At 30.7% G+C, this 13,549-nt stretch overlaps 1 protein-coding gene across 1 annotated transcript in view; it reads left to right on the top strand.

Moving 5' to 3' along the window:
• LOC149478278 (protein madd-4-like) overlaps positions 1–13,155 on the top strand; it is a 273,451-nt gene extending 260,296 nt beyond the window's left edge. Inside the window, exons 23-31 of the mRNA XM_089709471.1 lie at positions 500–603; positions 996–1,102; positions 4,148–4,240; positions 4,466–4,725; positions 5,226–5,334; positions 5,677–5,833; positions 6,121–6,266; positions 9,586–9,748; positions 10,170–13,155. Of these exons, the coding sequence (XP_089565597.1) occupies positions 500–603; positions 996–1,102; positions 4,148–4,240; positions 4,466–4,725; positions 5,226–5,334; positions 5,677–5,833; positions 6,121–6,266; positions 9,586–9,748; positions 10,170–10,276 (1,246 nt within the window). The 3' untranslated portion in view covers positions 10,277–13,155. The remainder of the gene's footprint in view (positions 1–499; positions 604–995; positions 1,103–4,147; positions 4,241–4,465; positions 4,726–5,225; positions 5,335–5,676; positions 5,834–6,120; positions 6,267–9,585; positions 9,749–10,169) is intronic.
• Positions 13,156–13,549: the final 394 nt, after the last annotated feature.

Below are 13,549 nucleotides of genomic sequence, written 5' to 3'. Positions count from 1 at the left end.
GCGTTAATAATAAACTATATTGTTATAAATGTTTTGTTCTAAAAATATAAAGTCTCTAACCTTTCTCTAACGTTCTTTTTTGAATTGACTTTCAATTCCTCTTAATTTTATTGTTGACTCAGAACTTTCGACTGCGTGAATCGATTTTGATGATTCCATTTTATATTAGAAAGGTGTCTCCCGTGTCATTTAAATTGTACACAACACTACAGGTCTAGTTCTGACAATTTGAAGATGGATCGGCGGTTTTTTATTATTTAACGCAAAATCTTAATGAATTACATAGGCTAGGTTTTATCCGAGAAATCCCACGGGAACAGGAACTATGCGGGTTTTTCTTTGAAAACGCGGGCGAAGCCGCGGGCGGAAAGCTAGTCAAATCTAAACTATCAATAAATTATATCGTGTTTTGACTTGGCCAGCAAAGTAAATAGACATTCTTCGTGAACCGCGTTTTAGCAGTAGAATACCTATTTAAAGATAAATTATTTTCTTACAGAGCCGATGGCAGATACAGAGCAATGATTGGAGGCAGATCGGATGATCAGTCCCACGAGCAGAGACCTGGTGACCAGAAAAAGAACTATAAGGGTAAACAGAAAGGTAATAAACTGTTAAATTTACGTTTAATTATATAAAGCAAAATTATTTTAATAAAAAGAAAACTATTACAGACATTAAAAAAGAAGCTTTTGAAATAATCACCTTGACTACTAAAGATATTAGAATTAACTACTTATTAGGTATAATCTGAACAGAGGTTATAACAGCATACCTATAGTAAATAGTTTATTCATGAAAATGAGAAATTCATTCATTAAAATAAAAAAAAATAATTTGGAGAGTGCTGTAAGTATTGTGTCAAAATGTTGAACTCCAACGTTAATATTTTGTAGCAGACAAACGAACTGAACATTTTAAAACACAAAATATTATTATATTTTTTTTATTGTCTTCTCATACATAAATAAATACATTTAAAACACATTTACCAGGTAAAGTGGACAAAGTCCGCGACGCTTTATACGGCAGTGGGACCACGAGTACAAAACCTGCACCCAGCTTCAACTCGCAAGCGAGAGACATCTATGATGAGAATGAGGTAATTATTATACTTTAAATTATTGCCATAAAAGTCTAGTTGTATATGAAAAATTTCATCAAAATCGGACCAGCTCTTTTTGATTAATAAACAACCAAAGATACAAGTTTCGCGTTTTTGTGTTAATGCCTTTTACCGTATAAAAAATATTAAAGTTTATTCTTGTATCTAGTATTTATAGAATTTGTTATACACAATGTTCTTTCAATAAGTACAATATTTTACATATTAAATATAAATATATTTATCACCTAATGGATCATTAAAATATAGATGACAATTTAATGAAATACGGGCTCATTCAAATATTCTAGGTCATTAATTCCATAAATTAATTGCGATTTTCTTATCAAAAATACAAAACACGGTATTCACGTAAACACCTTTACCGGAACAAAAGGAACAAACGAACAAATCTTAAGAAAGTTGTTTAATATGTGTTTAATAATTCGATTTCTATTGTTGCCATGGCAACGAAAAACAATATTTAATTTCCAATTAGAGTAGGAACACAAACATTTTCAAAGGCCGAGGAACAACAAGCTTACTCCCACGACTTTGTCGTGTTAAAGAAGCTTTTGTGTGATTCATTACTTATTTAACTCATTATAACACAAAAAGCCCCTCAAAACAGACACATACTGGATAAAATGGTACCAAGTTAAATTGATGACAATATTCATAAAAATATTGTTAATTAAAACAGTCGCTTCAACATTTATTTTTGCGACCCAACAACCTAGGTACTAGATTAAATGCTTAAAATTTGAATATCCCATTATTCCATTTACATACAAATATTGAGTAATCGTCTATATACCTATATGCAATAACATCCACACCTATTCCAATTAAATCAACAGAAAACCATCAAAATAGCTGCATAATTTAAAATCCTCAAACTTAACTGAGTAGAAAATACCCAATCTAGCTCCCATAATTTAAAAAGCCCAAATATTAAACTTCTGCACAATAAAACAAACTTTAAGTCCTTCCTCACCCAAGTGTACAATAACATTCAATATAGTCCGGGATACATCGCCCATTTTTGCAAGTGATTACTATCAAGCTAATTTTTCGTGAGTAGCTTTATTTTGATGAGATGCCCAATAATTTCATGTATGAAACTCTCGATTGTGGTAGCTACTAGAGGAAACAAGGATAAAATATTTTGATTTGATGGTTCTCAAATATTAATTACTAACTGAATGTTTTTTTTTTTGTTCAATCTCAAGATAATTATCTAAATTATTCGAAAAAATATTTGTCCTACAAAATCTATGGTTTGATCAAAGAGTCCCCCTTTCCAATGTGTATCGATAACGAAGTCATCATAAATGATTAGTAACCAGCTGATTTTTTTATGTTCACTTATTTAATACTTATATAATTCAACAGACATATTGTCCTACAAATTGCGTAATAAATATTTGAGAACCGTCAAATCAAAAAATAAAGCTACTCACGAAAAATTAGCTTGATAGTAATCACTTGCAAAAATGGGCGATGTATCCCGGACTAATAATAATAACTTTACAGGCGTAATAAAAGCATCTATAAATTTTATTGCCACTTTAACGATAGAACTTACTAGATAACTAATCATTATGGGTCATCTAAAAGTTTACTTCAACTTCGCTAAATTTGAATACTGTTTTTACTATGTAATTCTGGTGTCATCGTGTAGTTAAAACTTGATTTACGTCACAAATATAATAGGAAAGACTATGAGTTGGAGAGTTTTTTTTTTTATATATTGAAGTGAAACTTCTTTATCGGGGGTGGAAAAAAAATTAGTGTAACATTTTTTCGTTACGCGTGACATTTTTCCGTTACGCGCCATCTTGTTCTTATCCCTACCACGCATGATTCGACGTATTTCTGTCAAGTTGCATATAGTAAATTATTTTTTGAAAAATAAGGTTATAAAGAAGTTTCACTTCTTACGTTTGTATTGTACACGCACACATTTTTTTTAATCAGCCATGGCTGTCCCACTGCTGGGTTGAGTTGGTTGAGAGGGTTCAGTTGGAGAGTACATAAAAATAAAATAGGTATTTTTGCTCAATGCTTAATATGAAAATACAATAGACAGTAGTCGGTAATAAAAGAAACAAAACCTAGTATTATTTTCGTCTACCTCTGTTTGTTCGATTAATGCTTGAAACAGCTAGATCAATACTTAACATAATTATAACTTGTAAAGAATGATATTATACGTAACTTCTAAAAAATATTAATGTATTTGAAAACCTTTACTTCTCTTATCGTAATCGGGTTAAAAGGACAACTGCGTTAAAACATTAAAAACGCTGTTAAAACCACAACGTGCTTTGGCTCTTTTTCTATTTAAAAATAGGGAAAATCCCATATAATCTTTTCCCATAATAATTATCTCTCTTCCTTAATTACTGTAATTAAAAAGGAGTGTTTAATATCTTAGATACTCGTATTGGGCAATAAAATAGGATTGTCTTTATTACCAAAGGAGATAATGAGAATTAACTGAAGAAGCACCAACTAATTAGTTTAATTAGTATTGATTTTATTATAGTAAAGTGGAGGAACGGATTAATTTAAGCTATTGATAAAACTTTAAGTTCACATTGTTCCTTAAACAGTGAAAATAACTAGAAGGATTTGTTAAACGATACATAAACATACAACAAAATTAACTTTGGTTTAACTAAAAATTCGTCTTGATAATTTATGCCTCTGTGGCATATGTCATAATATGACATATATTCATGGAATGACATATATTATATTCATGGAAAATCTAAATTACCACAATTTTTTGATCCAATGTAACCTTCGATTCACTAAACTTTATAAAAATATGAATAACGCATTTTCGTATGCTTATTACATTGAAAATAAGAAATAATTTTTATAAAACCATCCTTTGAAACGAACTTATTTACATAAATGCAGGATTTATAAATAAGAGCGTAATAATAAATCCACTAGTCTCCCCTATTCTATAGTATGCTTTTAACGTTGGCAATAACCATAAACAATTTTCGCACGCCGCTTTGGATTAAGGAGAGTGCTATATCATCTCAGATGCTACCACCCAATAGAAATGGAGGCTCCCGTCTATTGCCGTGCCTACATTACCTTATAATGCAAATACAGGTGAGGAGTTACCAGAATAGAGCATGGCTCAATGGTTTTTAGGACTAACTATGGCATGTTTACTTTTAAATCTGTACAGAACATCACTCATTCGGTGGTTCGTAATAACACGGGTTGCAGCTGAAAATGTGTCTTCTACTTATAGTAATAAGACTCAAAATTCATCCATCATTAATCTAGATTTAAGTCATTATATAATTGGGCAGTTATAATTGATATGTGCAGATGTTCTGGAATTTTCAGACGTTGGGCAATTCGAGAGGACAAAGAATGGTTGATCCGGTTATAATGTATCAAAACTATGGGACACCGCCTAAATCAGAAGTGATTAATCTAGAGAACAAGCAAATTGTTTTCCCAATGGATGATGATTCTGATATAATAATAGTGAATGAAGACTATAATCGGAATACAATTGAAGAAGGATATGGTAAATCTAAAGCAGACGCTGGAGATTTAGTCGAGTCCACGACAGCGATAGAAAAGTAAGTATTTTTAAGAGTAAGTATTGTATTAGCATACATTTATAAAAAAAATGCAATTCTAATGATAGACGAAAGTGAAAATTACATTTCCCGCAGCCGGAGGCCCCAAAAGAAAACTCAGATTTACATTTAATAGCTAAAATGAGACTTTTACACCCATGTCTGCACGATGCAGACCGGAGTTAAAAAATGAATTTATACATTTTAATAATTATAAAGACGTAAACTTGGATGCTAACTCAGGTAAATCGGACCCACATTCAATTCCCATGCGAACGGCGTATTCAGCGGTTTCGTATGAAGGCAAGGCCGTAACTTGCATGAAAATAAAACTAAATAGCCAACATAAATTGCAATGAATCCAACAAACATATTATATTTAGCCTCTAAACATAATTTGAAAGTAGCAGGAAATAGATATGTAAAGATGAATTCTAAACATCGATTTTGTTTTCGACCACTACAAAATATAATGACACTTATTATGGTTTATTTTCTAGAACTACTCCAGCAGATGCTCACGAGTATGTGTGGATGACTACAGATTGGTCTCCTTGCAATGCTGCGTGTGGTCAGACCGGTCATGAAGTCCGAGGGGCTGCTTGTCAGGTATTTTTGATGTTTAGTGATAGATTAATTTGTAATACCAGAGATAAAGTTGGTGTCAAATATCGGTGGTTACCATTAGTGTGAAGTATCAGCATAATCCATAATTTGCATTCTTTATTTATGTATGAAGAGGTTAGGTTTATAAAGTTTGGTGTAATATTAATAAGCTAAATAGTTCAAAAATGTAGGCAAAGTCTGGTGGCAGTGTGTAAGTTGTTACATTTTATACGTATCTGAACAAAAAAGTTACGAAAATTATTGGAACAGTATGAAGTAGTTTTCTTAAAACAATAATTATAAATTGTATATCAACTATCCAAAATTTTTATCCTTCTAACATAGCACAAGAAGAACAACAACACAACAACAGTAGAAACAGAAGAATGTCTCAAGAGGATAGCATCACAGCCGACTGTAGTCCGAGAGTGTGTTGGAAAAAATTGCTCTAATTGGAGTACCACCCCGTGGTCGCCTGTTAGATGCTTACCGACAGGAATTGGTAAGTATATTTATAAAGTAAAGAAAAAATATTTATGTTTAAAAACAGACCTTATTGTTTTTTCTACTATTCTTTGAAATTTTTCTTCATTAAAACACTATTTGGTTATTTTCTCGTGAAAAATTGTATGTAATTAAACCCCCTTTTTTAACAAGATAAGGTCATAAATAAACAGTAACTTGTGTTCAACAATGTCAATTATTTCATAAGGAACAAATAATACCAATCTTTTATTATTTTTAGCCATTAAAAGTATTATTAATATCGCAATTATTATGTTTATTTAGCAATAACACGTCGTCGAGTAGAATGTGTAGCCGAGAACGGAACTCTACTACCAGAAATAGCGTGTTCCTTCGCACATCGTCCTGAGAAGACGCGCAAAGAAAAACAGAAGTGCAAACCCGTTTGGATCGTGGGCCCCTGGAGTAAGGTAATTGTGACAAAAAAATAAGCATTCATTGCAGAGGGACGTTTTCTCTCCATCCGAACCATCCTCGTACTTCAAGGAATATAATAAAAAAAGAATTAACGAAATCGGTTCAGCCGTTCTCGAGTTATGCGCTTACCAACACATTTTGCGATTCATTTTTATATTATACAAAAAGTTTCAGCAAATCATTTAAAATTTAAAGCCATTAAACACATTTCAATGCCGATAAAACTAACAATAGAGAAAAGTTTCATTAAATTGAATGTCAAATAGAGGACATTACATTCGTTGCATTCTACTCTACAAAGTCAATGACACATGCGTCGATAACTTAGATCTAACTTGAAGTTTTTGCAAAGTTATTTTATTGTTTTAAAAAAGGTTTTTAAGCCTTATTGATGAAAAAATGACTGTTGGGAAATCTAAAGAAAAACTAGCATTTGTTTTAACTAGGCGTTTTACGTTCTAAACATTTGAAATTATGAGTGGTCAAAAATAAATAAAATTTATAAAAAGGTTCGAGTGTGTTGTTTTTAAAATGCTATTAATTTAAATTAATTATTATCAGACTAGAGTATTGGGATTTTTTAATAATGCATTTTTAAAATTACAATATTCTTAGAATTTCTTATTTGTATAAAAATAAAAATTTTACATACGAAATTTGCTTCTAAACGTATTTTCATTCACATACAAAAATAGAAAACATTAAAATATCACCGTACAAACTTTTAAGCTATTTGCGGATTTTTAGAAAATGTTTCCATCTATCCAATTAGTCTCTCGGAATTGAAGTTTATTCAAACTTATATATTTAAGCAAATAAACAGTTATTTATATCTTTAAAAATATTGTAAAGATTAAAGAATTGATAAGTTTGTAAGCACTTGGTAAAGTAAAAACTATTCTACCAATTTTTTAAATGTCAGAAATATGCGTTGTTCTAGAGTGACATAGGCTATAGGTATTTTATTTTATTTTGATGCCAAGTGAAGCTGGGACAAATGGCTAGTAATATAACTATAAACTGATTTATCTGGGCTGATTTCAAAAATTCTTCCACCAACAGAAAGCTATATAATCTTATATATAAAATTCTCGTGTCACAATGTTAGTCTGCATACTCCTCCGAAACGGGTGGACCGATTCTCATGAAATTTTCTGTGCATATCGGGTAAGTCTGAGAATCGGCCAACATCTATTTTTCATATGTACCACGGGCGAAGCCGGGGCGGACCGCTAGTAATACATATTATCTTAATGACAAAAGCTATTTTATTATTATTTAGAGTCGAGACGGCCATTACTGAAAATAGAGCAAATACAATCTATTTAGAGGTTCAGTTATTTCAGACTATCAATATAAAGTATATTTTTAGCCTATTGATCGAAAGCAGTTTACAAGTTGATAGTTTAAGGCCAGGTGAGCATGCTAGAGTTTAATGCTTTAAATAGTTTCTTTTAACCTTATCAATATAACCTTTTTAAGCGTAAAGTTGAAACTATTTTCAGTGTGCGGTTCTTCTTAACACGGAACGTACTTACTTATAAACTGTCTTCATTTTGAATGTTGAAAATATACACATACAAATATTAGGTATATTTATTTATTTTATAGTTTTATTTAGTCCATGAAAATTTGGAATGGTTGTTTTCGTAATTTATACTTTAAAAACAATTTTTTTTAACTCCTGCTATTGTGATGTTAATCAAAGCTTTATTTTATTTCAAATTTCGTCTACTAACCGACATAACTACCTTAAACAATGATTCATTAAATGCAAAATAACAAAACGCATCTTGCCAATAACAAGAACATTAAAAGAAATGAACCAAAGCGAAAAGTTGGCAACCAACTGCAGAATTAATAGTTCATTTCTAGAAACATAAAGTCACAATTGATTCATACTCTTTGACTTACAATATCTGAATGTTAATTTAACCTTTTGAACAGACCATGCTGAGAATAATTCGGTACCATTGTGTTGTGAATTGTCAAGTCGAATAAAATCATGAAAATATTTGAACAATTTTATTCTTGCGTCGCTCGAATGTAGTTGCGAAATTCTTTACAATGAGAATAATATTTCGTTTCATCTTTAGTTGGAGTCAAAGACTTTCGCATTAGTAAGATTATAATAAATGACTGTAGTTATTATCTGTTGTTAGGATACGTTTTGTTTAAAGAAACAAAAGCTTATAAGACTCCAAATAAATACTTAGTTTAAAAGTTATAAGGTTATTTTAAGATAGAGTCCCGCCTAGTGATCGAATTTTTTCTAATCCTTATAAATTTATAGCTTATTTTAAATTATTAAGTTTTAGCAATAGCCAATAATATAATTTTCATACAAAACAAGCTCATTACTCATGAAATTATTGCATTGTAACCGATCCTTAACAAGTGTACAAAGTTTGAATTAAATGTTTCCGTTTAATAAAATCGGTCAAAATTCGGTGTAACATAGAAGTTATAGCTCTGTGCCGTGGTTTTACCCGCACTGCTCCGCTCCTGTTGGTCTTAGAGTGATGATATATAACTTATAGCCTTCCTCGATGAATGGGCTATCTAACACCGAAAGATTTTTTTCAAACGGACCAATAGTTCCTGAGATTAGCGCGTTCAAACAAACAAACTCTACAGCTTTATAATATTACTAGCGACCCGCCCCGGCTTCGCACGGGTGCAATGGCGGCCGGCCGGTACCGCCGCAAACGCTACGTCCCGCAATTTTTAAATCTGTAATATCTTCGAAAATATTCACTTAAATCATACGGTGTAAAGGGCCATATAGATCTATATTAAATGAACAATGTATTCAAGGTATTTAATTGGTTAAGAATTAATGCTGTATTGGTTAAAAGTCGTAAAAAGTAAATGACAAAAAAAAGTTATTGTGGGTTATCCATAAGAGATAGACATATACCATCGCGGACTTTTCTGTAGACCTTTTCAATGTGTACAATACTTAGTACATTATTTTGATAAAACTCGTAGGGTTCAGCCTGCGTTTGCAATATAAGCGGAAAAAATGTAATTATTTACGACATCACATTAGAAACCTCAAAAATAACAGTACTTCTCCACTATTTAATGGATGTTATTATACATATAAACCTTCCTCTTGAATCACTCTATCTATTAAAAAAAACCGCATCAAAATCCGTTGCGTAGTTTCAAAGATTTAAGCGTACAAAGGGACATAGGGATATAGGGACATAGGGACATAGGGACAGGGAAAGCGACTTTGTTTTATACTATGTAGTGAAGTATAGATAAAGCGTGTTAAAAAGACAACTAACAAAACATATTTTCCAGTGTATAGGCGACTGCGGTCAAAAAGGCAGGCAGCACCGGGTGCTACGATGTGTATGGCGGTTCCCGGACATAAGAAGACGAGCTAAGAGGGAGAGAGCCGCGGCCCTCTGTAACTCTAAGAGACCTGATGTTACCAGGAACTGTGTAACGAATTGTATTAATGGTATGTGTTCTATTAATTGCCAAGTAGTGATTTGAAATATACTATTAATTAGAGACTAATATACGTGATTTTGATTTCATATTGACGATTTTCCGTTCCATTGTAAGAAAATCATCTGTGTATAATTGATAAGGGAAGTGATTAGTTTATAATACATACAAAATTATGAGTAAAGATTTTATGATTCAGTTCAACATTAATAAACTTAGCAATTTGTGTGTTTTTTATGTAACTTTATTTATACTTTCAATCAATTACGATCCCTAATAATGTGCTTATATTTTAAATCCATTCTTCCTTCCTTTCCATCCAAGTTTAAAACCACGAAGCAATGCATGCCATGTAATTTAATTTCACTTTAATTTTTTCTACAGAAGAGCTATATGGTTTCTAAAAGCTTTGCTATTAATTTAATCAACAGATGGGGTATGCAAAGATACGTCCCGGTACTGTGAAAACGTACGGGCCATGAACATGTGCGCCGTGAGACGCTACAAAGAGCACTGTTGCAAAACATGCGACGATTGACTTTATATACCGCGAACAGACTGTCAATTTGTGTAATTCCAAATTCAAAATGTGAGCTCATTGTATTCGATATAGTTTTTAAATTTCCAACATACGTGTGTTTATGGTGAGTATTGCACACCAAAGGCGGCATTATGATATATCATAATAGTCTTTGTGCTGAAAGCGCTTTATTTGGAATTAATAAAATTATAAGCTAAAATTTAACATTATTTTTAAGCTATTACCTGTGTTCAAATTACTCTACTGTCTTTGGTGTACATGCATAATTTATTTACTACTCTAGTATTGTTTATGGCCAGTGTTTGATTAATGGATTAGTTTTTAAAAAGTTTTCCCCGGTAGAATTCCTTTTTAATCTGTCACTTGACTGCAATTAAATTTGACAGATCATTGTATGTTTGCCGTGAATGTTTTTGAGGATTAGTTGGTACGTATTTATATTTATTCTGCCTGGGAGAACTGTTTGTTTAAATAAGATCCCCATAATGGATGTGAGCACAAAATACCTTGTAGCTCTAGTTGTGAAGCACGTATGCTGAAGGAATTCTGTGCGAACGCTTTAAAATTTCTTAAAATACAGATAAGATATTTCAAAGAGCAGTGTGGCTATTTTTTCTTTATGCCCAGTGCCTCGTTACCATAAAGAAGAAATGCAGAAATGTTTCTTCTTTCTGGCAACTCAACCGATTTCGATATTAATATTTTATCTTGGTTACTCAGATTGCAACAAACTATTATGCTCTGGTTTTTGAAATATCCTATATTCAAATGTAAATTGTTCCAAATATAGTTCGATTAATTAAAATATAAGTAGTAAACAAAATATTTAGACAAAAAAAAATGTTTTGTACTATATACCTATTTAGTATGTAAATATAAGCACTTATGCTACGCTTAGTATTATAATAATATAAATTGCACAAAAGATATAGATATGCAATAAATGTATAGAAAATTTAGAAAATTTGCCAAATCGTATGCGACGTGTTTGAAAAATACAGTCGCGTTGAGATGTTCTATTAAATATTGTCAATTTAGCAAAGTGTGTGTCGAGCGCGCTCGAAGAAAACTATTTAAATTTTAGAAATTATGTAGGATGATTGTAATGTTTGTTTTACTGTGGTATATATTGATTTTTACCGAGATTTTTATTGTGTTAACTTACGTATAGGAATTTCAATAAATACCAGTTTTATTTCACTTTAACTTATTACCTACAATAATTTCGTACTATTTTTAATAAACGATGGATACCAATATAGTTTATAATATTTTGTATAAATTTTTAATAAGATGATGAGACAGTCAATTTGCAATATTGATAAATTACGCGATAAGCCAAACATTACAACAAGTCTACGCGATTATATTAGAAAATTATGAAATGTATATTAAAATAATGTATACCTACTAAATGAAGAAAGCAATATAGTCGCTTATGTATGTAAATAATTGTTTACCTGTTCCAGGAATGGGCGTTTGATTTCTGTCCATTTAGCTAGTGAATTCATTAATCATAGACAACTCGGTCGTCAGTGTTTTTCAACCTTTCATTTTTTTGTAATTTAAATTAAATTAAAAATAAAATAAGTATTGAACAAAACAATAATTTAACAAAAATTGTTGTAAATATGTATTACTAAGTTTGTGTTTTCATAAATTTTATGAAAAAAAAGGTAATTTGCAGATGACCAATTAAAATAATTATAAAAGGGCATCGAAATTCTAAAGCCCAAGGCCGAGAGACCATGAGGTACTCGTATAAGGCTATGAAAAAGCTTCTAAGTTGGTGGGCTAAAGTAAACAATTTTCATTAAATTATTTATTTTTAACGTCAAGAAAAAGGTTTAAAAACACTGACTATTATTGCCATGTTTTTTCAAACACCGAATATTTAAAGTATTGTTTTCAAAAAGAATTTCATACGGAATATTATTATTATTACGAATGTATGAAAAATACGAAATTTATTACCAACGATTAACTTTAATTATTAATCATATCGCTTAAGTTTACAGTCTCGTAATTATGTCATAGAGAAAATCGTCAAAATACAATCATCCGTTAAAAATAGAGACATAAATATTGGAAGAAATGACATAAAAAATAGTATGTGTGATTGAAAACAATTTTTTTATAAACATATTAATATTTGCATCTAAATATCAAATTGCAATAAGGTACAATTGAACTCAGATTCTTTAAAATAAGCAAAAACAAATTAAAATTATACTTGGAGCTTTAAAAGTTGCTTGAAAGACTAACCTACAACTGCTCGGAAGATAATTTTGATATGTTGAAAGAAGACTCAGTGCTTTAAAATGAAAAGCATAGCATGATTTTGACAAAAACCCATATCATATATCCTTAATAGTACGATGTAAAACATAGGGCAATGCCACCTAAATCTGTTCTAAATATTTGAATGAATACGACTCGTTAGCTCTTTGAGGGTAAACTGTTGTAAGTAGCGTCAGCAACGAACATCAATAAAGTCAACTACATAGTTTTTCATTCCATGAATATTCAAAATTTTAACCAAGTATGCATCTACATACTTTGATTTAATATATTATATATAATAATAAGCTGTTATTGGCTTTTGTTGCTGACGGTACACTCTTGTCCTAAATATATCTCTTTATAACTGCCAAAATATAAAACCCTAATTTGTTAACCGTACTTCCATCGCTTCACGTGTGAAAGGGTACTAGCTGTATTGAAATATGAACCTTATGTCTATATGCGATAAAATTTCAAATCCTATTTAATAAAAATGTTATTATGTAGGGAAAATTACAGTTGCGTTCGATTACTCGTACGTCAGAAATGATCGAAATATACCCGTTTTTATTGGAAAATGGATTGATTTGATGCGAAATTCTAACCTAACTGTGAATTACTGCGTAGAAATATAGATTGCCTAAAATAGGTTTTATTTTGGCGTGAAAATTTTATTTTTTTAATGAAATACCTAGTACCTAAATATTCCTGTTCTTTATTGTTGTTATGTGATTGACTAAAGTGAAACTTTTACTACCTACATTTATAATACAATATTTAATCAGAGTTAAAAACATTGGGAATTAGGTTGTATAAAAAAAATAAAAACAGGCATAATTCATATCTCAATACAGCTTATAAGTTTACTGAACATTCTTTATAAATTTCCGAATCATTAATTTAGTTTTATTATTAAGTCCAGAACTGTAAATTGTACCAAGAATTTTCAAATACGAAAATATATATAAATAAGTTACGATTTGGTGT

Source organism: Colias philodice, chromosome 22, assembly GCF_061535455.1.
Source record: "Colias philodice isolate Cphi_HAF_F1 chromosome 22, ilColPhil1 Martin Lab GWU primary, whole genome shotgun sequence".
NCBI lineage: Eukaryota > Metazoa > Arthropoda > Insecta > Lepidoptera > Pieridae > Colias > Colias philodice.
The sequence above is the reverse complement of the archived record's forward strand: the minus strand, read 5'-3'. Positions and strand labels throughout refer to the sequence as shown.